The sequence below is a fragment of the Triplophysa rosa genome, linkage group LG10, assembly GCF_024868665.1.
Source record: "Triplophysa rosa linkage group LG10, Trosa_1v2, whole genome shotgun sequence".
In the NCBI taxonomy this organism is placed as follows: domain Eukaryota; kingdom Metazoa; phylum Chordata; class Actinopteri; order Cypriniformes; family Nemacheilidae; genus Triplophysa; species Triplophysa rosa.
The window spans coordinates 4,943,821-4,971,461 of record NC_079899.1 but is presented as its reverse complement, the minus strand read 5'-3'; the positions used below and the strand labels follow the sequence as shown (position 1 = coordinate 4,971,461).

At 40.4% G+C, this 27,641-nt stretch overlaps 1 protein-coding gene across 4 annotated transcripts in view; it reads left to right on the top strand.

The window, feature by feature from the left end:
* The window catches only part of tiam2a (TIAM Rac1 associated GEF 2a), a 155,003-nt gene that overhangs the window by 79,133 nt on the left and 48,229 nt on the right, over positions 1 to 27,641 (top strand). For 3 of the 4 annotated variants that reach the window (XM_057343225.1, XM_057343224.1, XM_057343227.1), the window contains exons 7-9: positions 9,732 to 9,917; positions 10,040 to 10,186; positions 21,499 to 21,660. In XM_057343225.1, the coding sequence (XP_057199208.1) occupies positions 9,732 to 9,917; positions 10,040 to 10,186; positions 21,499 to 21,660 (495 nt within the window). The remainder of the gene's footprint in view (positions 1 to 9,731; positions 9,918 to 10,039; positions 10,187 to 21,498; positions 21,661 to 27,641) is intronic. The other variant, XM_057343226.1, reaches the window with a different exon arrangement.

Below are 27,641 nucleotides of genomic sequence, written 5' to 3'. Positions count from 1 at the left end.
CCCTTCCCCTGTGACAGAAGGTCCTCTGTCAGGGGAATCGGCCAGGGGGGAGTTGTTATCAGAAGCACCAGCTCTGATAACAAAGTCCGGTTGGGCCAGTAGGGCGCAACTAGTACCACTTGATGCTCCTCGTCCCTGACCTTGCACGGGGTCTGTGCAATGCGGCTCACTGGTGGAAGGCGTACTTCCGCTTGTCCCACGGCCAGCTGTGCGCAAGGGCATCCGTGCCGAGGGGTGCCTCGGTCAAGGAGTACCAAAGCGGACAATGGGTGGAGTCCGGGGAGGCAACAGGTCCACCTGTGCCTGGCGAACTGCTCCCAAATGAGCTGGACTGCGCGGGGAGGGAGTCGCCACTCTGCATGAGGCGTCGACTGACGAGAGAGCGCGTCGGCTGTCTGGTTCAGGACGCCTGGGATGTGTGTGGCTCGCAGGGAGCTGATCACCTGCTGACTCCAAAGGAGGAGGCGTCGGGCGAGTCGTGTTAGCTGCCGTGAGCGAACGCCACCCTGACGATTGATATACGCCACGGCAGCTGTGCTGTCCGTCCGGACCAGCACGTGCTTGCCCCTCACGAGAGGTTGTAACCTCCTCAGTGCAAGTAGCACAGCCCACAACTCTAGGCAGTTGATATTGTCCACCGCCCCGACACTGCGTGCCCGTTGCACACGGCACCCCAACCCTGCAGGGAGGCATCTGTCGCCACGACATGCCTTGACACCTGCCCTAGGGGGACTCCTGTCCGCAAAAAGGTCATGGAAGACCAGGGGGTCAGGGTGCGTCGGCAGACAGGCGTGATGACCATACGCCTGCTGCCGGTGTGCCACGCTCTCCAAGGAACCCGACTCTGCAGCCAGTGTTGGAGCGGTCGCATGTGCATCAACCCAAGGGGGACCACCCCCGCCGAGGATGCCATGTATCCCAGGAGCCTCTGAAATTGTTTCAGGGGGACCGCTGACTGCCTGAGAACCTTCAGGCAGTTCAACACTGACTGGACACGCTCTGTAGTCAGTCGCGCTGTCATGGAGACCGAGTAGAGTTCCATACCGAGAAAGAGGATGCTCTGCACGGGGGAGAGCTTGCTCTTTTCCCAGTTGACCTGTAGCCCCAACCGATCTAGGTGCCGGAGCACCAGGTCCGTGTGTGTACACAACAGATCTCGCGAGTGTGCCAAGATGAGAGCCAGTCGTCGAGATAGTTCAGTACCCGCTTGGGCACGCAGATCTAGGATGGGGCGCAGCCCCCCACCTTTCTTGGGATAATGAAGTAGGGGCTGTAAAACCCGTTGAACATCTCGGCTGGTAGGACGGGCTCGATCGCTCCCTTCGCTAGACTTCCCTGACTGATGTAGAGAGGATGCCCCGAACTTGGGAGGGCGTCTGGCGAACTGGATCGCATAGCCGAGATGGATCGTCCTCCCTAGCCAGCCTGACGGCCTGGGAAGCTGAGCCAAGCTCCCAGGAACCGAGACAGGGGGACTAGGGGTTTGATCTGCTTCATTGCCCCCGTGGGGGGTGGTTCGATGGCCAGCAATACGGATCCCTTGCCGGGGGACGGCCCCCGGGGAGGAGATCGGCTCTGCTGTTTTTCCTGCCTGGCGATTGCGCAGCTCAACGCACTGTCTGACTGAGAGTGCTGAGGGCTGGTGTTTATACTCAACGTTGTGCTTCGCCATGGCGCAACGTTGAGTTGCCGTCCACCGTCGTGCCGAGGGTGGGAGCGGCTGTAATGACCCAGAGAGAGAGGAAACTCTTTTTGTGAGTAAGTGGGCCCCGGAGGGGGCCAGCAGGTGGTGAGACGGGGCAGGAACCGTCCCTCTGAGATCACCCAGCGATGGAGTGGCTGGGTTCGGGCCCGATGGTATTCTCGATCTCCCTGGGGTCTTCCCATGAGGGCCGCTTTCGCCCCGGCTGCTGATGGGGCGATAGTCTCTTCTTCGATGTCTCTTCCGGGGGGCCAGAGCCAGAGGGCGTCGAAGAGGACTAGGGCTGCTGGGAAGCAGACGTTGCACGGGACTCGACGGCCGAGGGCGGCCTAGTCATGGCGGGGGAGGATATGCTTGATATCCTCTGTCTGCTTCTTTACTGTGAAGAACTGCGGCTCGACAGTATCTCCAAACAGCCCCCCCCCCTGCGAGATGGGTGCGTCGAGAAAGCAGACCTTCTCGGCGTTACTCATCTGTGCAAGGTTCGGCCAGAGGTGTCTCTCATGGACCACAAGTGTGGACATCGCCCGACCCAGGGCCTGCACAGTCACCTTGGTCGCCCGTAGAGCGAGGTCGGTGGCGGCGCGAAGTTCCTGCATAAGCGCTGGGTCGGTCTTACCCTCATGGAGCTCTCTCAATGCCTTGGCCTGGCAGGAGCCATAGCGTGGAGAGAGGAGGCAGCTTGGTCCGCCGCAATGTAAGCTCTCGACACCAGAGATGCCGAGACTCCACATGCTTTGTACGGGAGTCTAGGTCGAGCCCCCCAGATGGCCGCCGCCTGCGGGCATGAGTGCGCCGTGGCGGCACACTCCACCTCGGGGACATCAACGTATCCTCTAGCTGCCTCTCCCTCGAGGGAAGAGAGGGTGCCACCGTTTGCATACTGTTTTTGCACTGACCGGGGGGGCTGCTTTAGAATTTTAAAGTTTTACTTCATTAATATTGCATATAGGAATTTATAGTCTGTTATATTTGACCTGTGCTTCTCTCTCCTTTATCCTAAATGTGTGCTCTCACTGAGCGTGTGTGTGTGTGTGTGTGTGTGCGTGCGCATCCGTGTGTGTGTGTGTGTCTCTATGTCTATGTGTGTTAGTACGTGTGCATATTGTGTGTGTGGAGTGTTTTGTATGTGGGTATGTCTGTCTTCTGTGTTTTCAACCTTTTCTTGTTTTTGCAGGTACAACTTTAATTATTTTGCTTATAGTCAATATGTCTCATGTACAGCTGCTTTGTAACAATGAAAATTGTAAAAGCGCTTTATAAATAAAGTTGAGTTGAGGGTGACATGAACGTGCCGGAAAGGGGGCATTCCAGGTCTTACTAAATTCCTCATGCACTTCCGGTAAACACGGCACTGGGGGCGGGATTTACATGTCTGCTTCTCAACCCCGAGGCACCATGTAGCCATCTGCGAGCGCTGGGAGAGGCAGTGCGGGCACTGCAACCCAACGCTCACAGCAGCTCGGGAAAGCATGGCTGACATTTTGACGTCCGCTTCTTCCTGGGCTCGACCCCCCGAGGGAGGGAGCCCAAGGAATCGTTGGAGTCGGATGGCAGTACGTCACCCCCCGATGCTGCAAGAGACATCTCATCATCACGCATCGTGTCCAAATATGTGTTTGAGGAACAATACGGTGGGACCGTCTCCTGGGGAATGGTCAGACGAGCGAGATGAGGTGCGAACTGTCCGTGAGCCAGTGGCTGGCGGATTAACGCTCACAGTAATCCTCATATCACCCTGCTGCGGGCGGCAGGGCCATAGCAGCATAGCACCAGGAGCCTGGCAGCTCGCATTGGCTAACAGGTTGAAACAACTGCAGCGGGATCCTTAGCTGTTGCAGCAGTTAGCTCATCATGTCATCGGGAATTTTCAGGGAGTTATTCCACAATGACACGCATATTATACAGGTTGGCTTTTAATTATGGCTTTGTTTTATACACAGTTTATGTAATTGTAATAAAGCTCAATAAAAGGGAAGGAAGGAGGCGGGAACCGGCGAATATTCAAATTACTTTAATCGAAACAAACAAACAAAAATCCAGCACTAAAAAGGCCCGTGTTGTACCGAAATTCGACTCCCCGTGAGATTACGACTCCCCAACTTCTGATTGGTTCATTCACTTAGGATGCTGCTTTGTGATTGGTCCCTATCTCTAAATCCCGCCCCCACACCTAATCCTAACCCTAACCTTCGTAGGGGAAACAGGGGAATCGTAATCTCATGGGGAGTAGGATTTTGATACAACACCGGCAGCCACCTCACGGGCGACTGCCGGCCACACAAAGATAAACAAAACTAAACGTATGTCCGGGCCCGGTCCTCTCTCGCCGTGTCCTCCTGTCGCTCGTCCTTTTATGCTTCCGATCTCCTCCGTTAGAGATCCGAGGCCGGTGTGGCGCCCAGCTGACACTCATTATTGCTCGCGCCACCGGACCCACTTCCTACTCCCACAGCTGTCGTCACGCCTCCCTCGTCACAGTAATGCACACAGACACAGTGGTTTGTGTCTCAGTAAAGATCCACTGAGGCGTTTTTAGGGGCCGTTTATATTTCACGTATACAGAGGTGGGTAGAGTAGCCAAAATCTTTACTCAAGTAAAAGTACAAGTAACTAGAGAAATTGTTACTCAAGTAAAAGTCACTATTTTAAAATTTACTTGAGTAAAAGTAAAAAAGTATGCAATGAAAAAACTACTCAAGTAGCTAGTTACTTAGTTACTTTGTATCTGATTATATAGGCCTACTACATGAAATTAATATTAACGCCAATATTTTAATATGACATTTTGATCAATATTTTTAATTATCATAAGCAGATATCTTTGCAATATACTAGAGAGACTAAAGAATAGGCAAACACAGAAGAGACAAGCATTTCTGTAAATTTCATCTAGTCCTGATGTCAATGTAGTTTACACAACTTATTTAGAATAATAGACCATGTCAAACTAAAGCATGAACTAAACTCAGAGCATTTCCTAAGATGATCTAGAACATCTGCAGTGCTCTCTTAAATGAAATAGGCCTAGGCCTACACATTTTTGAACAAATTTCATGTTTTCTCGTGTTGTGTCACGTGTGTGTTGTGAAACGCTCTTACTTGTAAACAAACAGCAAACAGTGAACCACACGCCCATCAACAAGTTTTCTTCCTTCTGTTCTTCAAATGTATGTTTCTGCAAGCCCACGTCTCTGTGTCTGACAGGTAACGCGCATGTTGCTGTGTCTGACGAACAGGTCGCGCGGGTGCGCGCATATGGCGGGCATTTATCATTGCTGGCAAACAATAGGACACATTTGCAGTTTTAATTGTATAGATATAGATTAATATCCACTTCATCCAACGCTCTTTGTGCTCTGCGTGTTCTTAAGTTTCGCGCTACGAGGAGTGAGTAATCCTGCTTCAGATGATTCAGATCGTGCTGCGAACTGAACAAATCATTTGAACTGATTCATTAGCCTATTCAAATGGTTTTGCCCATTGTTCAATTAATGCTTTCAAAAGAATCGACTCAAAAGAATCGATCACTCGGGAATGCCCGTGAAAAGAGACGACAACCTTGAAGTAAACAACGCGTTTTAAAAAGCATATTTAAAAATGAAGGAATGAAGGAACGAAGGAACGTCACGCAATGTAAGTTATGTAACGAAGTAAAAGTACAGATTTTCTATTAGAAATGTACTCAAGTACGAGTAAAAGTACACACTTTTAATTTTACTTAAAAAGTACATATTTTCCAAAATGTTACTCAAGTAAATGTAACGAAGTAAATGTAGCGCGTTACTACCCACCTCTGCACGTATACTTGTATAAAACTGAAGCTTGCGCTCTCGTGGTGTTTGCCGTTGCATAGTAGCTCGGAATGTACTAGAGGAAACAATGTAATATTTGACGTGTGTGTATCCGATTGTTCTGACGCCCCTCGCAGCATTGGTTTGTGTCTCAGGCTCAGCTTGATTATATCAAACCCTGGTGCATTTGCATTCATCTTACGTCATCACGAACGTGCATGACAAATGATAGTAAACAGAACACAGGTCAATTTATTGTGTTTTTTAATGACTTTGATGCTATTATGTGCAGCGCAGAGTAAACAACACTAGGTTTTACTGTATGTTCGCTTACAGAGCTTTCTGCTGCTTGCAAACAGACTATTTATCAGGACTATTTTTAAATCTGGAAACATCGTATTACCATTCATTTGTTGCTCTGATTCCACTTGCAACGCGCAAAACAATGCAGGCTTACTCTTGCTCAAATCCAAGGTAAACTACCGATGCTATCATTTCTTACATGCATTGTAATCGGCCAAAGCGCATGCGAAGGGTTCGGTACCCTGGGGCGAACCTGAGTTTGCATGACAGCTTTTACATGAGCGGCTTTTCATGCAAACCGTGCTCCGTTCCAAACTAAACTGCAAGCGTGAAAGGCACCTAAGAGGGGCCTCACCCAAAGAGCAGCCTAGGGGGCCCCTGACCACCTTAATCCGCCCCTGGACACACACACACACACACGCACAGGCTTTGGTTGACTATCCCCGTGGGGACAGTCCATAGGCGTAATGTTTTTATACTGTACAAACTGTATATTCTATCCCCTATCCCTAACCCTATCCCTAAACCTAAAGATTAGGGCTGCTCGATTATGACAAAAATCATAATCACAATTATTTTGTCCAATATTGAGATCCCGATTATTTAACACGATTACTCCTTAACGTTTGAAACAACAGAAAAATTGAAAAGCTTGGCTTTTAATATATGAATTCAACCGAAAAATAAATGTAAAGAAAATAGCGCAGTTGAACCACTATAAACGAAAACTGTGCGCTGTGGTTTTATACCACAAGAAAAGAGAGGATCCTTGCAAAATGGAATGCGGCACAATAATCGTTTTACCTCGATTATTTTGTTTTTGTAATTGTTGAAGTGCAAAATTGCCGATTCCGATTAATTTTCGATTAATTGCACAGCCCTACTAAAGATCATAGAACACTTTTTGCATTTTTAGATTTGTAAAAAATATTGTTCTGTACAATTTATTAGCTTTTTTGCCCATGAGGACCTCAATTTTGGTCCCCACGGTGACACGAGTCCCCATGTGTTGGTGTGTATTCAGGTTTAGGTCCCCACCGGGATATACAAACATGAACGCGCACACACACACACACACACACACACGCACACACACACACACACACACACACACACACACACACACACACACACAGCCTGGTTATCACAGAGAAGCACACATTTAAGATAAATGAGAGAGAAACACAGGTCAAATATTATACACACTATAAATTCCTAGATGTAATAATAAATAAATTAAGCAGAATGTTACATTTTAAAGTTATATTAATGAATATGAAAACTTTAAATTCTAAAGCTGATGTCAGCTTCCCCCGGTCAGGGAAACAGTGCAAAACAGTATGCAAACAGTGGCGAGGAACCCAAAACTCCAGTGGAGAAAAAAATCTCGGGAGAACCCAGACCCAACCAGGGGAACCAGTTCCCCTCTGGCAAAAACTGCAGCATCTCTATAAGATCGACAGTGCTTGTACAATTAGGATAAATAAAAATAAAAACAGATGGTAAAAAGGTAGATAATAGGTTTAATATTATCATTAATAATCTAATAGCAGTTGACAATTTTGTAGTGAGACCTTATCGGGTCGCCGCTTCCCTCTTTCAGCTCTACCATCTCAGCTCTTGTCAGGTCGCCACATCCCTCTCTCAGCTCTACCACCAAGTCTGGGCATGGACAGCATCCTGCTCATTGTGGTAGCCTCGGAACAATGAGAAAAGACAGCTGAGAGTAGAGTACTGTTCTACACTATTTGATGCAGCAAGTACATTAGTTGTTATGGGAAGTGTTCCTGGTTCCGGTTGATCTAACTAATGCAGCCAAAACCCTCAGATGATTTGTATTATGGAAGTTTAGTGTATGCACGGTTGAAAAGATGTGTCTCTAATCTAGATTTAAACTGACAGAGTGTCTTTGCCTCCCAGACAGTACAAGGAAGTGTGTTACAAGTTTAGGCGCTAGATAGGAAAAGGATCTACCACCGGCAATTGATTTTGAAATTCCAGGTATTACCAACTGACTGGAGCCCTGAGAACATAGTCAACGTGAAGGACTGTATTACAAGAGAAGCTCACCCAGGTACTGAGTAGCTAAACCGTGTAGGGCTTTATAGGTAATCAGTAAGATTTTAAAGTTAATGCGTTGCTTAATAGGATTTTGATGTTTTTGAATGTAAAAACCAAGCGAGCAAAGCTCATCATTATTTTAACAACTTTAATTCTTTAAAATAAACACTAGAAAAATAAACAATTTGATAATAAACGCATATAAAAATTGATGTTAGCTGTGTTTCACAGGGATGTAACAATATCAAAATCTCACTGTTCGATAATACCTCGGTATTGTGACTGTCACGTGTCCGCAGCCAACCACGCCCCCTGCATCAGCGCTTTCACCCAGCTACACACTTTCCCGCTCACCCGATTACTAATGACTTTCACCTGCACCTCATCATCCGGACACTATATGTTCTCCCTTTACCCAGTGTTTTGTGTCTGGTCTAGTTGTAAGTTAATGTATACCTAGTTCCAAACCTGTTATCCCGTTGATGTTTTGACCCTTGTTCTCGTGTCCGTGGTTGTTTTTGATCGTGTTTTTGTATTGTTCAGTGGATTACTTACCCTTTGGGATTTTCTTGGTTTTTGCACGTTTTTACCCTGTGGATTATATTTTTGTGGATTACCCTTTTTCTTCCTGTTTTGTTTTATTAAACTTATTCACCTTCACTTCACCACCTGTGGCATCGTCTGTTCTCTGAGAACTGTTACAGGTATAAATCCATGGTATTTATTGCAATATTTAAAATGACAAACAATGACTAGGAAATGTGCCATAAGCATTATCTTTTCTTTATCCTCTAATCATAACTGTTGCTTGGAGGTTTGAGTTAGAGTATGTGATGGGTCAAATTACCAAAAATCCCTTTTATAAAATAATTGCACCAGATAGACCTTGAGAAAGGTAACATCTATTTTTTCTTCTTCTAACATTCTCTATGTTAGGGCCGGAACACCTATCGTTTCATACAGTCATTATATTGTCGATAATATTGTTACATCCCTACAGTCAGCATTTAATTTTTAGCACAGTTAAAATTCTCATACAGGCAGGAAGAGACCATTTAACATGTGCGGCACAACACAAGTTGTATTAAAACACAAAGATGTGTAGTAGCTACAATGAAGTCATACAATAATTGCACATTATTATGAAATAAAGACCATATACAATTATAAACAATATTTTACCCATTAAAGCAAACAAATATATATTTGTCAAACACTGTAAAAAGTTGTGTGGTTGTATGTTTTATCAGCAAAATGGGTGTTCACATAGCAAGCCCATTGCAATTGAGTCCGAAATTTGCGTCCGAAATTTCCGCACGTTAAAAAATAAATATGACCTCACGTTGTGTCAATCACATTAACACACTGCCTCCGATATTTTCGTCCGTCATAAAAAAATTCGGACCGGGTTCGATTTTCTGCGTTTTTCGCATCCGTCAAGCATTTTGAGTGGCCTTTTTTAACAATTCAGAGACACAATACAAACGAGAGCCAAATACGAAAAAACGCATACGAAAATTTCGGACTGTATGTGCAAAGACCTTAATGAGTGGGGCATGTTCTTTTCTCTTTTTAACATCTTTTATAAAAAAAAACAAAGCATTGAACTGTTGCACATAACCACTAACAGGTTGCTCTACAGTATGTAGGACAAAAGATGATGTGAGAATTACAACAATTCTTTACCCCATTCCCTTTAGCCTACAAACTTTACAGAGTCATGTGGTCCTCAGCAATAACAGCTATAATAGTTCATCCCTCATGCAGTTCCTGCCAACATTGCACCTTCAAAACCATTATGTATGCAGATATTGGCTGTTTGGTGGATATTGGCTTTTTCCCTAACTACCTGTGCATTGATTAACTGGCAGATTCAACAATGGGAACAGAACCTTGAGCGATTCAACATAGACCTATTTCGCATGCGCTGCTACTTGGCCAGTCGTCAAGGGGGAGAGCTACCCAACCCCAAGAGTCTCCTGGCTACAGCCAACCGCGCAACCAAAGCTGCACTGGCACGACTGGGAATCTTCTCTGTTTCCTCATTCCATGCACTGGTTAGCTTCCTTGATCTTGAAAATACACTGTTCCTAGTTCGCATGGATGTAGGAGGACATAATTTTCTTTTCCAAAACTAGAGTTTGCTGCAATTAATCTGCTCATTGTTTTCATCACCCAGGTCTGTTCCAGGGACGAAGCAACAATGCGAAAACATTCTCTCTCTCTATGCCAACATGGTCACTGTAAAAAAGGTTTTTTTTCATCTATCATGGGCCTGAACACTCTTACCAAGAAGGGTCATGAAAGAAAGCTATCTGTTTCACAGGTACCTCGCCCACCATGTCAAATCAGCCATTTGTGATGATGTGTCGTAGGATGAATGCTTGCAAAGTGCAGTTACATATCAGCTTTTCTATCTTTTATTTTAACGTATGTCATACTGATGGGAAATTTCTCCCACATGTGCAAATAACAGGACTTTGATAAAAGACTCTGTAGGTAGTAATTATGGAGCTGACAGGACTAACAGTGTTTAAATCACCTATTTGCAAAATGTACAACAGAAGTTAAAAAGAGGACTATTTTCACTTGTGATGATGATGAAGTTAAGCAACTGCACTGGGGTGTTTACACCATGGAAAGGTGACCCACGAGTGAGATAATTTTTAAAGATTTCACAACTGTGACCTCGAGGAAAGCGTTTAACAGCAGATTGCTCCAGGCTCTCTATAATGAGAGTACGGTATGCTCATTTGAATGAAAGTTACAGCTAAATTAAAGAAGTAACGATTCTTTTGTTGAGTTTGTTGTACTTTATGGACACCCATAAAAACTTAGATTTCATATAAATTATAACATTCCTCATTTTGGAACAGGTGTGTATTATATTTAATATACCCTCATGTGTAGAAAATCCTGTAGAATTGAATGTGGCCCATCCAGCCACCTAACAAGCCCTGATTCCTTTTTTTTCCGTGTACAGTGTAACACTGATTCAGCAAGCCACCTGCAAAGATCATAACATTACAATGATGTACCCCACGTTTATATTAGGAACAATTTTCTAGAAATTTAAACCTGAACAGCCGTGAAATACAGCTTATATAGCTCCTAATAGGATATTCAAGTGCAACTTTTCAGAGTATCATTGTGGTCTTAGCGTCTCACAGTGCCTCCATTGTGGCGTAATGCCACAACTGCAGTTACAAATGACAGTTGACTTTGCTGACTGCAGGTGGCTTGCTGCTATGGAGGACTAAACCTGCAAAAATTATAAATAAATGAATGTATAAATAAATAAATATATAAACGAATAAATGTAATAATATGAAAATAAATACAGGAATGAATGGTTTGATAAAACAAAATTATTCGTTTTAGCTATTATTGATCTTAGCTTTAACTTTTCTTTTCATTTTTTAAATTGATTTATTATTTTTTGTGTCCATTTTTAATTATTTTTAATTATTATTATTTTTTATTTTTAGATTATTTTATTTATCATTTCCTTTTATTTTTACATTTATTTATTTATACGTTTATTTATTTTTATATTTATTTATTATCGCATGTATTTATTTCCACTTTTATTTATTTATTCTTGTATTTATTCTTACTTTTCTGTGTCTTGTATGATAATTAGATGGGTTGGTCTTGCCTACTATTGGTTCAGCGTAGATTGAAGCGTTTGATCGATTACTCTTGACTTGTTTTGGACTAACGTCACGTCACTCACTGATCGTTTGCTTCGTGTATAACGTTAAGTAACTATGGCGGGCGCACAATTAGCTAGAGAGTTACAGCATTTAGCCAATGAAGTCGATAACCATGCATCAAATGACTATGTGTCATTCAGATTAGATGCACTTATTGATGATTTATTACAGATTGACGGCGAGATAAATGACAAAGTTCTCCCTCGGTTGTTAGCCTCTTTGCAGCACATTCAAAGTCTGTGCGAGTCAGAGGGTGCTATGGTGGTGTTACAGTTCAACTGGTGAAAATCATAAAGCACAAAATGTAATAAGGTTTAACTACACAGATGAGCTTGTAAACCGAAGTCGCAAGCTAACGCTTTGTCAAAGTGATAGTTATAAGCAGCCTTTCGGTTAGAAAAAGCGTAAAGATTTAATGTAACATGATGTAACATAATGTAAATGAATTGAGACATAGTGAACTTAAGTCACAAGTTAACACGGTAGTAATGAGCATCGTTCTTTCACTACAGGGGCCATCAAATGGAAACCATTCCTTCTAAAAAGACGTGGTTACTAAACGGTACTCGTAAACTACATTCCATAAGAGATAAATAACACAGAGGTCACAAGTTAAGACGGGCATATTCCCTTGATTCATCCAGCTGCATATTGTTGTGTGACATCTTGATATTATTGCAAAGATCCGCAGCAGCTAGCATTGCGAAATAGCTTAGTGTGATTGTTACCGTAGTGACACGCTGCCTCGCTTTATTGTATGGGTACGAATCCCGTGTCAAATCGCTTTATTTATTTTTTCACCTCGCTTCAGCCGTTACGGGCGATCATACCAATAATTTGCAATCTTAACAAGAATGTCAAAATCATGTAACAAGAAAGTCTGTGTTTATTAGACATCTTAATATCAAGTCGTCTTGTGCTTTCAGAATCGACGAATCTGCTGAGGTCGTTCATGCACCTCTTTGGCAGAGGACCTGTAACCGGAACTTGGTCACCACCTTAGCACCCCCTGACTCGCACAGATTTTGAAGAACTTTGTCATTTATCTCTCCGTCAATCTGTAATAAATCCTCAATAAATGCATCTAATCTGAATGACACACAGTCATTTGATGCATGGTTATCGACTTCATTGGCTAAATGCTGTAACTCTCTAGCTAATTGTGCGCCCGCCATAGTTACTTAACGTTATACACGAAGCAAACGATCAGTGAGTGACGTGACGTTAGTCCAAAACAAGTCAAGAGTAATCGATCAAACGCTTCAATCTACGCTGAACCAATAGTAGGCAAGACCAACCCATCTAATTATCATACAAGACACAGAAAAGTAAGAATAAATTCAAGAATAAATAAATAAAAGTGGAAATAAATACATGCGATAATAAATAAATATAAAAATAAATAAACGTATAAATAAATAAATGTAAAAATAAAAGGAAATGATAAATAAAATAATCTAAAAATAAAAAATAATAATAATTAAAAATAATTAAAAATGGACACAAAAAATAATAAATCAATTGCAGAAATGAAAAGAAAAGTTAAAGCTAAGATCAATAATAGCTAAAACGAATTATTTTGTTTTATCAAACCATTCATTCCTATATTTATTTTCATATTATTACATTTATTCGTTTATATATTTATTTATTTATACATTCATTTATTTATAATTTTTGCAGGTTTAGTCCTCCATATGCTGCAACTCATTTGCTGATTTGTCAGGTGGCTTGCTATGGGATCAGAATTGTTGCAATATTCTGAATAAATAAACTATGATCCGCAAATAAATATAGAGAGTTTCACAAACATTTTTTAAATCCACATATGCACAAACAGCGAACCATAAATATATGTTAGACGTTCCACAAAAATAAATGGAATTCACAAATAAATACAACGAGATTTGCAAATAAAAAATATTTACAAATTTATTTCAATGGCATTTATTTGTAGATCAGTTTCTGCACATTCGTGGATCACTTTCTGTGCATTTGTGAATCGCTCCACGCATTTGTGGATCAGTGCACGCATTTGTGGATGGCTCTCTGTGCATTTGTGGATTTTGAAACATTTCTAACGTCAAAACGCGCACACAATCCACAAATAGGTGGACTCCGCCCACTATCTACGCAAGCCAATCGGGTAACTTCCGCCTTCGTTGTCCAATAGGGCACGTTCTAACTTCAGCCGTTTTATTGTCTTTATGTACCAAATAGGGCTGTCGCGATTATTAAATAATCGTCTCATCGCGATTGTTTGACCTCATCGCGATGTTTTCAAATCATCGCAATTATTGCACATCTCTATAGAAGACGCTAGGGGGAGCTGTAGTGCATCTGCATATTGCATATTTTAGTGTATATATTGTTACTAAAGCATGGTAATACTTGTAAAATGTACCACCACAACACAATCACTTAAAAAAAAAAAACTGAAACATATACAAATTACCTGCAGTACAATTTAATATTATTTAAGCAAATCTCAGTGTGAAAACCAGTCTACCAAAATTTCATTAACACACAAGTAAAATTTTATTGTAGTCTTGCAAGTGAGAAAAAAACAGACTAGAAGCTTTTCTATGACTGATGGCATTTTAATGGTGGCTTCAATTCACACCTGATCAATTTACTTAATTTACAAGTATTTGGCGGTTGTATTATTGACAGGTATAAGCCTAAACCTTAAATATATGATGACCCAATTTTTTCCGATGTATTTCCAAGAAAAAAACATAGTATTTTATTCAGAACAATATGGTCGTTTCAATCGCTGAGTCAAAAATGTATGAGAATTAAATGTCAAAGCTCAAAAACAGACAATTAATCATCATAACCGGCAAAGCCCTAAAACACAATTAATCGTCATAATCGCAATGATTTATTAGACAATTAATCGTCAATCAAATTTCATAATCGTGACAGCCCTAGTACCAAAGTGATAAATTCCGATTTTGGCATTCGATAAAATATAATCTGTTTCCCCGATACTGCATGGGTAAGCAGCTAGTTCGCGCCGCACACTCAGCGTGGCGTGGAGTTTCAAGGTGCGCAGCGTTTGCATTGCAATGCGCACTGCAGCTGTCGGTGTAGGCTACTACCAGTATAACGATGGCAGAATTAACGTGGGGGAAATCATCAGCACTGTGAATTTCTATGTCATTCATAATTCAAAATAAAACGTAATTTAATCAGTCATCTCTGTTTATCCCATTCCTGAATGATCTCTGCTGTGGTTAAACTGTTTTGTATACTGTCTTAACTCTTGCCACAACAAAGGATGTCGATCCTTTGACTATGATCTTGTGCACACAATATATTCTCAAATTCACACAGCAACCCCAAAAGTAAACGATGTAGGCCTAGTAAAATTTGTGTTTTCGAACCTTACCATAGTAAATATTGGTATACAACTGCAGATAATCAATTTACTGTAGTTAATAAAAAGGGTTGTGGCAGTGCTCTTATGACGTGTTATACGATATACGTCTCCATTTTTCCTGGTGCTAAATAAATCAATATTGTTGGGTTATAATTATGTATATATTGCTGCCTTTTAAATGACACATAGGACATCTTTAAAATACTGTTTATTTCATTTATTTATTGGCAAAAAAACAACAACGGGGGCAATAAGAACGCAAGGGAGGCAACACAACTTTTCTCTTCGATGAAAAAAAATATGAAATTGCCAAATAAAAATGAATTGAAGCTAATTGTACAAATTAATGGGTTCTCCATACAAATGCACAAAAGGCACTGGATATTACATGGCATTTCAGTAAAGCCCTTATCATACAGAGATCCCGGAAAATATGCGGAAGATTTGTCCCGGGATGACGGGATCGGTTGATTTTGGTTCACACTGCCAGTGATTTTCTGGAACCTGTGCGTGCGTTCACACACATCCCAAAGACATGTGACGTGTAATGTACTGTAATGTAGTCGGGAACGTAGCGCTGTCACGGTGAAGGAATTTTCCTTGCAGTGATATTGGCTTTTTTATAGTTCAATAGCGCGGTTTGCTATATTATAAACGCATTCCTTCTATATTCAGTGCCAAATAGGCCTAAAAAAGCTCCTCAATGGGGTTAGCGTACATTGTTGGTTTTTAAATGATAAAGATATAAATTTAAAACAAAATAAGTGCTTTTTATGTAGTCTATTTATTGGTAAATGCAGAACACCGAAGAATGAGACGCAAGAACCAAGGTATAGCCCAACCAGCTGAAGTTAAATATAAGAAAATATGAACATATGAAAACAAAAGCAAATTGCATGGGCTTGTTGGTGCAAATTTACAGAACCTCAATAAAAATGATAACAGAACGATGCGCAGTTTTAATAAAAAATGTGTCAGTAGCCTGTTTTTACTAGGCTACTTTAACTGCAATACAAAAGGCAATTATTTTGTTTTACATGTTTTTGTTTATAAAAAACAAGCATGCTCAGGTAGGGTCAAATCAGTCTGTTAATAAAAAAATCACTCCTCCACGTCGTGTACATCAAGAGACGTACAAGACTTGTTTTGAAGGTTGCTAAGCGATCAAGTTTATTAAAGTTCTCTACAATTGTAACTTTGTGTTGATCGATGAAGTCATTTAAAACTTGCTGCATTTAGAGGCGACATATTCTCTCTCAATTTCAGTTTACATGCTCGGGACACATACAAACACTCGAGACCTCCGAAGACTACAGTGGATATTTCGGACTGTTGAGCGAATCACTGGTACTACCCTTCCCACTGCAAGAACTGTACTCATCCAGAGTGAGCGAGTAAAAGGGCTCGCAAAATCTCTCTGGACCCCTCACACCCAGCACACTTTCTCTTTGAACTGCTGCCATCTGGTCGGTGCTACAGAGCACTGAGCACCAAAACAGCCAAATAAAGTTTCTTCCCTCAGGCCATCTACCCCATGAACAGTTGGACAGTTATGTTCTCCACACTGTTCAATTAATATGTCCAATACTAAACTACTCACTTATACTCATATTTATTTATTATACATATGTTACTGATTTAATATATCATACAGCTATCCCATTCCCTTACACAGTTTGTATAAAGCACCTTATAACTTGTATATATGTAGCACATGCATACAATATAGCATCCGCTGCTCTTTTGACATATATTGTTTTTTTTTCATACGTGTATTGTCTATTACATATTTACTTTTTTATATTTTGTTACCTGTGTCTCGTCACTTGTCACTTTCAACTGTATGTGCACTGCAGCTTCTGTCTTCTTGTCTAAGACAAATTCCTCGTGCGTAGCGTACATTTGGGCAATAAAGCTCCTTCTAATTCTGATGCATGTTCTTTGCGTTATTATGGGAAACTTTATATGAGCTGTTCATATGATAGCAAATGTATTATACTACTACAGCATTTCTGTGTGGGGAATTGTGGACAGAATTGTCCCACATGGTCATCTTGCAATATAGCCTACTTACGCTGCTACCACTATAAAGACAACGCTTACTATTGTTAATGTTATGGGTAGTGTTTCTTACAGTGATCATTTTTGTCATGGCAGAGTTGGACAGTAGCCTATACAGAACAGTTTAGCCACAGCAGCAGAGATCATTCAGGAATGGGATAAACAGAGATGACTGATTAAATTACGTTTTATTTTGAATTATGAATGACATAGAAATTCACAGTGCTGATGATTTCCCCCACGTTAATTCTGCCATCGTTATACTGGTAGTAGCCTACACCGACAGCTGCAGTGCCCATTGCAATGCAAAAGCTGCGCACCTTGAAACTCCACGCCACGCTGAGTGTGCGGCACGAACTAGCTGCTTACCCATGCAATATCGGGGAAACAGATTATATTTTATCGAATGCCAAAATCGGAATTTATCACTTTGGTACATAAAGACAATAAAACGGCTGGCTTGCAGCAGACCAAATCAGTCCCCAGTCACCGGGATTGTCCACCCCAGTCCGTGCACGCTGTTATCAAGTCATAAACATTTCAGTCGTTTGTTACTAACATACGGACAATGCATATAAACAAACAATCATTACTGAGTAGTATAAAGAAGAGGCCATTCACATTTCTTAGTATATCACGCATTTTAGACCGCCACTAGCCGCCATGTTAGCTCCCTGAATCTTAGTGCAGAACAAAACGTGATTGGCTGAAGTTAGAACGTGCCCTATTGGACAACGAAGGCGGAAGTTACCCGATTGGCTTGCGTAGATAGTGGGCGGAGTCCACCTATTTGTGGATTGTGTGCGCGTTTTGACGTTAGAAATGTTTCAAAATCCACAAATGCACAGAGAGCCATCCACAAATGCGTGCACTGATCCACAAATGCGTGCACTGATCCACAAATGCGTGCAGCGATTCACAAATGCACAGAAAGCAATCCACGAATGTGCAGAAAGCGATCCACAAATGTGCAGAAAGTGATCTACAAATAAATGCCATTGAAATAAATTTGTAAATATTTTTTATTTGCAAATCTCATTGTATTTATTTGTGAATTCCATTTCTTTTTGTGGAACGTCTAACATATATTTATGGTTCGCTTTTTGTGCATATGTGGATTTAAAAAATGTTTGTGAAACTCTCTATATTTATTTGCGGATCATAGTTTATTTATTCAGAATATTGCAACAATTCTGATCCCATAGCTTGCTGACTGCACGCAGTGTTTTGTTGTGAAGACACTCAACATAATTTTGGCGGGAGTCAGAGGCGGCCTGAAATTTGACAGAGGCAGCTGCTTCCAATTTTTTGGCAGGAAAAGCCCTGGCCAGTCAGTTAGTCATGGATTAAGTAAACGCGTTAGCTGTCCATTTGCCCATTTTTAACGACACCATTTTTAAAATTTATAAATTGTGTCATGTTATTTTCCTTTTTCAATTTTTTCATTTCTCAATAAAGGGCATGCATTTCTGAAGTAAGTATAGAGTATTATTTAGGTAATGTAAAAACATTGTTTTGTTCCAAACGGATGTTATAATGCATTAACTCTACAAATGTTTAACAATACAAATGAATTCACTTTTGCCATAACAATACGTAACTTTAACAAAGTCAATGTCAGTATATAGGACGAAGTCGGCGATGCTGCTTACTGGTCTTTTTATTTCCACAAACAATAGTCACTTAATCCAAAATAACAGGTTGCACATTCAGCGCTCAGTCCAATACACAGTATACACAGCAGCTGTATGACTCTCTGCTCGCAATGTCCAGTAAGCAGCCGGTCCCTCTCTTCTCAGCTCTCCTTTGCTGGGTCTTTATGTAGTCTCTCCACGCCACTTACTGAAATAAGACACAGGTGTTTGTCGTTTGTAATTAACCCTCTCACTCACCGCTCGTCTCGCAGCTCTCTCTCCCGGTACAGACCTCGCTAAACCACACCCCCTCGCCACATACCCCGACTCAGGCTGGGGAGCCGTCCGGCCTGCCGCCCCCCCCATTTCTGGAGAGAAAGTCGGCCACAACCATCTGTGCACCCGGCCTGTGGACCACCTGGAACTTAAATGGCTGCAAAGCCAGATACTAACGAGTGATCCGTGCGTTGGTATCTTTCATGGCGTGGTCCGAACAGAGTGTGAATTCCTGTCCCAGGAGATGATAGCGAAGAGTGAGTACAGCCCACCTGATCGCTAAACATTCCTTTTCTATGGTGCTGTACTTAGTCTCTCTCTTTGAGAGCTTACGACTATTGAGCATGTTTGGGATTAGGGATGCACCGAATCTAACATTCTTGGCCGAAGCCGAAGCCGAACATGATGTGAAACACTTGGCCGAAGGCCGAATAATACCGAACACCGAATATGGTTTTTGCATTTCTTCTATTTATTAAGCTATTTTTTCACTATTGCACAAACTGAATAGTCAAAATTTGCTTTTAAAAATTTGTCTTGCTTTTCAATAAAATACAATACAACTTAATATAAAATTGAGCAAAACAAAATACATTAAAACAAAAAATTTAATAGCCTATATTAATTAGGCCTATAACTGACTGGTAAAAGAATGTAATGTAAGTTACTCTGTACCCCTACAACAAAACACTTCATTAAAAAGTGTCATTCCACATTAGGCCTATAAACTAAAAATACGAATAAACTAAAACTGTTGGATTATTATAGGCTACGTTGCAAAATGATTGTAAGAAAAAAAAACATCGAACGCAAGCTATTCTGACTGATGCTGACTGACAACCACATCAGTTCACGTCTCTCCTGCAAACTCCGCCCACAAAAGCTGACTGTTCTATGGTGCACTCGTGGCCGGGATGCACAGAACATACTTTGACAAGTTGTTTAGTACAGGGAACTGTGTGCGCGCGACCACTGTATGATGTCAAAGGATGTCGCGAGCGGCGGGGCTACTGTCAGACAGCCCGCTCCCGTCTGAAATAGCCACAAGTTACCGACCGGTAAAGACGCTTTCATTCGGAAATTTACTTCCGTGCGGCAAGTCCCGTGCTTTGTCTTTCTCTGACACCTTAAAATGCTCCACACACACACTGCCAAAATGTTTGCGGCATTAATAAAGCGCACGTCTCTCTCTCTCTCTCTCTCTCTCTCTCTCTCTCTCTCTGCGCTGGTTGCTAGTTGATCGTTTCTCGAGTCATGTTCGGTAAAATTATTCGGCCATTTCACATATTCGGCCGAATACCGAACATGCGTTTTTTGCTATTTTCGGCCGAATATATTCGGTGGCCGAACATTCGGTGCATCCCTATTTGGGATGCTCTGGATCAGCGTATACGACAGCATGTTCCAGTTCCTGCCAATATCAAGCAACTTCGCACAGCCATTTAAGAGAAGTGGACCAACATTCCACAGGCCACAATAAATAACCTGATCAACTCTATGCGAAGGAGATGTGTTGCACTGCGTGAGGCAAATGGTGGTCACACCAGATACTGACTGGTTTTCGGACCCCCCAATACAGTAAAACTGAACATTTTAGAGTGGCCTTTTATTGTGGCCAGCCTAAGGCACACCTGTGCAATAATCATGCTGTCTAATCAGCATCTTGATATGCCACACCTGTGAGGTGGATGGATTGTCTCGGCAAAGGAGAAGTGCTCACTAACACAGATTTAGACAGATTTGTGAACAATATTTGAGAAAAATAGGCCTTTTGTGTACATAGAAAAAGTGTTCGATCTTGGAGTTCAGCTCATGAAAAATGGGGGCAAAAACAAAAGTGTTGCGTTTATAATTTTGGTCAGTGTATAACAATAATTAATTTGTAAAGTGCAGTGAATCGCATGTGTGGACATTTGTGATTTCGTTGTGGAGATAAAGGATGGGATCGGGGGTTTTCAGCAGTTTTATATAATTTTTTGTTATTTTCCTATGGCATCTGATAGCGGTTGGACCCGGAAATGGTATGAACTTCCATATATGGTGGTGCGTGATGTAAGGCTTAACAAGCGGATTGGATGCCAGACTTATTAATGTAAAGATCAGCATTCATGAGGTGCTTTGCATTGACTATTTATGGTTAAAAATGGGCGTGTACAGGGCGGGGCATGAGGATTTTTCCCGTATGCACACTTGCAGGTGATCTGTGATTTATAAAGCAAATATTGCTTACAGGTGTGCATACGCATGGTTTTATAAGTCTGAATATTTTTGGGTGTACGCTATTTTTGGATTTTGGGACGCACGTACACTGTTAAGGATCCTAAGCATAGTTTTAAAAATGAGACCCCTGGTCTACCCTACATTTAGGTGGATCATAAAATTGTGCTTTTAAAAGTCAATTGAATGTCAATTCCATAAAATCTATTTTTAGGTCAAACCATGAGTAGCCTGTAATATAAGTATGACTGAAAGTATAATACCTTGATTAAAACAGTTTTTTGAGTTTTACATGTGACATGCCACAAAGTTTTCATTATCCCTATTCTCTGTTGTTTCCCCTTTACAGCGGCTTTTAGCTAATATTTACTCAATTTTACCACCTGAAGGCAGCCGGAGGAATTGCAGTCAGGATATCTCAATTTGTGTCTATATGCCAAACTACCAGACTGTTACAATTCTTCTTAAAAGTCATCACACTGTAAGGGATGTCTTGACTGAGGCCTGCATGGTAAGATACACTGTCCTTATAGTGTCTATTATATGTGTGAGAAATTTTCATATGCAAAATGACCTTTGATACTGTATTTGTTTTCTGAAAAAAGACTGAATTTATGCTTAATACAAGAAATAATAAGGGGTAAATTTTAATGAAGTGAAACTTGTATATTATATTCATTCATTACACACAGACTGATATATTTCAGATGTTTATTTCTTTTAATATGATGATTATAACCGACAACTAATGAAAATCCCAAATTCAGTATCTCAGAAAATTAGAATATTACTTAAGACCAATACAAAGAAAGGATTTTTAGAAATCTTGGCCAACTGAAAAGTATGAACATGAAAAGTATGAGCATGTACAGCACTCAATACTTAGTTGGGGCTCTTTTTGCCTGAATTACTGCAGCAATGCGGCGTGGCATGGAGTCGATCAGTCTGTGGCACTGCTCAGGTGTTATGAGAGGCCAGGTTGCTCTGATAGTGGCCTTCAGCTCTTCTGCATTGTTGGGTCTGGCATATCGCATCTTCCTCTTCACAATACCCCATAGATTTCCTATGGGGTTAAGGTCAGGCGAGTTTGCTGGCCAATTAAGAACAGGGATACCATGGTCCTTAAACCAGGTACTGGTAGCTTTGGCACTGTGTGCAGGTGCCAAGTCCTGTTGGAAAATGAAATCTTCATCTCCATAAAGTTGGTCACTACACACACACACACACACACACAAACAAACCACTGATTTAAGATTTTTTTCTTAAACATACTTACTGTATAACAAAATAATAGTTTGATATTTGAGATATTATATTATTTTCTCGTAATTAATGAAATGAGACCACTGCAAACTCATCTACTTGTGAAGACAATACAAATGCAGCATCCAACAGAATGTATAATATAGAATTAAGAAAAGTAATATAGAATATAATAACTAGATAGAAATGAATATAATCTATAACTTATAAATATACTGTATAGCAAAATAAAGAATACTGATAAAGAATAAAAAGGATAAGGAAATAAGAAATTAAATACAACACAAAATGTATGTCTGTACTCTCAAGTCAGAATTTCATCATCTTTAGGAAATACACACACACAAAACGGGTTGCTGTTAAGAAATTCAGATCCTACGATCTATCATTAGTTAAGTGTTACTCACGTTAGCTAACTACAATGAAAATAACAATTTAACCAGCTATTATGATAATATTTACTAATAAGCATGAAAAATAAATGCATAAAATTTGTGGCCAGTATTGCATAATAAAAGTTTCAAACAAACAAAGCAACACAAATGCCTTTACGTTATTATAAATAATAATTACGCCTATTCTTGCATTTTAATTTCAGGAATCACAATTTCTCTGAGGCTCTGCGAGCACTGCAGTTTTTCTTTGTTTCCAATTATTAAAATTGTCATATCACTGCTGCTGTTCTGACATTTTGTGCTATCATCAGACTGTGCTGTCCCTTCATTAGTTAGGTTTAGGTGGGGAAGGGGTTAGTCTTATTTTTCTATACGGAAATACAAAATACCACTACCATCTGTGGATCATGAACCAATAATAAACACACCATTAAACTTTAAATAAACCAATCAAAATCCTTAATAAAAAAAATAATATCATTAAAATAATCTATAAAAGACTTGCCATATTTTATGAAAGTTTTCCTATCTCTTTTAATTCAATTCAATTTTATTTTATTTATATAGCGCTTTTCACAATGTGCATTGTTCCAAAGCAGCTTTACAGGAGAAAATAAGAAAAACTGAAAAACACAAAAAAGGTAAAACACAGCACAGTGCAATGTGTTTATAGAACATGCAAGATTATTCTAGTAAATAATATTTAATAAATGCAGTCTCCTGGTGGTTTAGCATATTTTGCATTAAGTGAATGCTTGGCTGAAAAGATGTGTCTTTAATCTAGATTTAAATTGGGAGAGTGTGTCTGACCCTCGAATAGTATCGGGAAGGCTATTCCAGAGTTTAGGTGCTACGTATGAGAAAGCTCTTTTTTTAGGGAGAATCTGATTTTCTCTAGCACCAAATGTTACATTATATCCCTCATCAGATTTATATCTGTGGGGGGAACTTTCTGTTTCCAATTTAACAATATTTATCTTCGTGCTAGTAGACAGAAAAATGAAATATATATTTTATATATACAGTTTCTCACAGAAGTGAGTACACCCCTCACATTTTTGTAAATATTTTATTATTTCTTTTCACGTGACAACACTGAAGAAATGAAACTTTGCTACAATGTAAAGTAGTAAGTGTACAGCTTGTGTAACAGTGTAAATTTGCTGTCGCCTCAAAATAACTCAACACACAGCCATTAATGTCTAAACCGCTGGCAACAAAAGTGAGTACACACCTAAGTGAAAATGTCCAAATTGGGCCCAATTAGTCATTTTCCCTCCCCGGTGTCATGTGATTCGTTAGTGTTACAAGGTCTCAGGTGTGAATGGGGAGCAGGTGTGTTAAATTTGGTGTTATCTCTTCACTCTCTCATACTGGTCACTGGAAGTTCAACATAGCACATGATGGCAAAGAACTCTCTGAGGATCTGAAAAAAAGAATTGTTGCTCTACATAAAGATGGCCTAGGCTATAAGAAGATCAGCCTGTCAGTGCTCAGACCATACGCCGCACACTGCATCAAATTGGTCTGCATGGCTGTCGTCCCAGAATGAAGCCTCTTCTGAAGATGATGCACAGGAAAGCCCGCAAACAGTTTGCTGAAGACAAGCAGACTAAGGACATGGATTACTGGAATCATGTCCTGTGGTCTGATGAGACCAAGATAAACTTATTTGGTTCAGATGGTGTCAAGCGTGTGTGGCTGCAACCAGGTGAGGAGTACAAAGACAAGTGTGTCTTGCCTACAGTCAAGTATAGTGGTGGGAGTGTCATGGTCTGGGGCTGCATGAGTGCTGCCGGCACTGGGGAGCTACAGTTCATTGAGGGAACCATGAATGCCAACATGTACTGTGACATACTGAAGCAGAGCATGAACCCCTCCCTCCCTTGGAGACTGGGCCGCAGGGCAGTATTCCAACATAACTAATGTGATGGACTGGCCAAGCATGTCTCCAGACCTCAACCCTATTGAGCATCTGTGGGGCATCCTCAAACGGAAGGTGGAGGAGCACAAGGTCTCTAACATCCACCAGCTCCGTGATGTCGTCATGGATGAGGACTCCAGTGGCAACCTGTGAAGCTCTGGTGAATTCCATGCCCAGAGGGTTAAGGCAGTGCTGGAAAATAATCGTGGCCACACAAAATATTGACACTTTGGGCCAAATTTGGACATTTTCACTTAGGTGTGTACTCACTTTTGTTGCCAGCGGTTTAGACATTAATGGCTGTGTGTTGAGTTATTTTGAGGGGACAGCAAATTTACACTGTTATACAAGCTGTACACTCACTACTTTACATTGTAGCAAAGTGTCATTTCTTCAGTGTTGTCACATGAAAAGATATAATAAAATATTTACAAAAATGTAAGGGGTGTACTCACTTCTGTGAGATACTGTATACACATTTTTTGCAGAACTTGTTTTTTGCTATCTCAGATTCAAAACCGCCTTAAAGGGATCTGGGTCAATAGGCCTTTGTAATATTCTTGACAATGTCAGAAAAACACTTCTCCAGTAGGTTGACAATTTTGGTCAGCTCCAAAACATATGGGCCAATGATGCCAGTGCACACCCACAACGATCACATGAAGAGTATACATCTGGGAATATCAACTGATCTTTTGTTTAGACCAGTGTAAACGATGTATTACTTTAAATTGTATAAGTCCGTGCCTTGGGATGAGCAATGAATTGGTTTAAGTGCTGTTAAATTCCATTGATTCCTCCTCTGTCATTTCAACACTTAATAAAATATACAGTATTAAATATTATATATTAAAAATTATATTTCAATTCCGTAATAAAATGGAAAGTTAAGAAGTCCCATTCCTCCTTCTGATTTGGATCTTTGTAATAATGTCTTCCATAAAAAAATGTATTTTTTTAAGGCATCCTTCCATCCCAAATAAACTCTGCAATAGTTTTATCAAGATTCTGAAAACATACTCTATTTAATATATATTGTTCTACACTGAAATACAAATAAGAATTTTATTATATACATTTTTCCTGCTAATGAGATAACAATATGAGATCATCTCTGTGAATCGTGTGATACTTGATACAGTATTTTTGAAAAATTCCATTTATACAGATCTGCAAATATATTGGCATTAAGCTGGGTTAAAGTTTTACAGGGTAGGGTTTCAAAGATTGTTGATCAGTTAAATAATTAATTGGAGATAGTATACTTTTCCCCATATTAAGTTTATACCCTGATATTTGTCCAAATTTCTGGAAACTATGGCAGGAATAGATTTGGATGGGTTGGAAATGTATAATAATGAATCATCTGCATATAATGATTCTTTATGGTCCTCCACCCCCTCGAAAGCCCCCCTGTAAACCCCTGTTAAGAGATTGCCAGAGGTTCGATTGCTAACGCATTGGAGATAATGGGCATCCTTCCAAAAGTTAAATTTGAGTTATATTTTTTTATATATAGTCAACTTTTCAGATCCAATGCTAATTTTATATTTTGTCAAATATCCCTATTTATCCCTACCTAATATCACTCAGAAATGCATTAGAATAGGCATTAGAATAGTTGGAATAGTTTCTTAAACAGCTAAGAAAGTAATTAACAATAAACTACTTGCGAAGTAACACCTACAACAAGATATATTCAATGTCTGTATAGTTTGTGCTGCTCTTCCTAATTTACATTTACATTTATTCATTTGGCAGACGCTTTTATCCAAAGCGACTTACAAGTAGGAGAGCATGTAAACATTTTGTCAACACGCTAAACAGTACCGTTAGTTTACAAGGCCATGTTACTAGGAGGATTAAAGCTGGAGTAAACAAAGGAGAGAATGAACAAAAAGTTTTTTTTTTGACAGACAGACATAGAGTTATTGGTTAGTCAAATAAATGCGGAACAGGTAAGTTTTGAGCTGTTTTTTTTAACTTGTGAAGGATGCTGCAGTTTGGATGGAGGCTGGTAGTTCATTCCACCAAAGGGGAACCGAATAAGTAAAGCATGTGTACTTGCACTCGCAAATAGACACACATTATATTTAAGAGAGAATCATAGTAACTGGATTTCTTTTAACAGCACAGACAGGCACAAATCGAGCACAAACACCACCCATTTGGGGCAATTTAACTCAACTCAACTCAACTTTATTTATATAGCGCTTTTACAATTTTCATTGTTACAAAGCAGCTGTACATGAGACACATTGACTACAAGCAAAACAATCAAAGTTGTACCTGCAAAAACAAGAAAAGGTTGAAAACACAGAAGACAGACACACCCACACACAAAACACTCCACACACACAACACGCACCAACACACACACCCACACACAAAACACTCCACACACACAACACGCACCAACACACACAGACACAGAGACACACACACACACGGATGCGCACGCACACACACACACACACAACACACACACACACGTACGTACACAGACAAGTACGCACACACACACACACGCTCAGTGAGAGCACACAATTAGGATAAAGGAGAGAGAAGCACAGGTCAAATATAACAGATAATAAATTCCTATATGCAATATTAATTAAGTAAAACTTTAAGATTCTAAAGCAGCCCCCCCGGTCAGGCAGATAGTGCAAAAACAGTATGCAAACGGTGGCGAGGAACCCAAAACTCTAATCGAGAAAAAAAATCTCAGGAGAACCCAGGCCCAACCAGGGGATTCCAGTTCCCCTCTGGCAAAAGCTGCTGCCTCTGCACAAGCTCCAGAGAACTTGCACAACAAGGCTAAATAAAATAAATAAACTTAATAATAAAATAAATTATAGTTTAAGATTATCATTAATAATCTATAATATCATTAATAATCTAGAATCTATA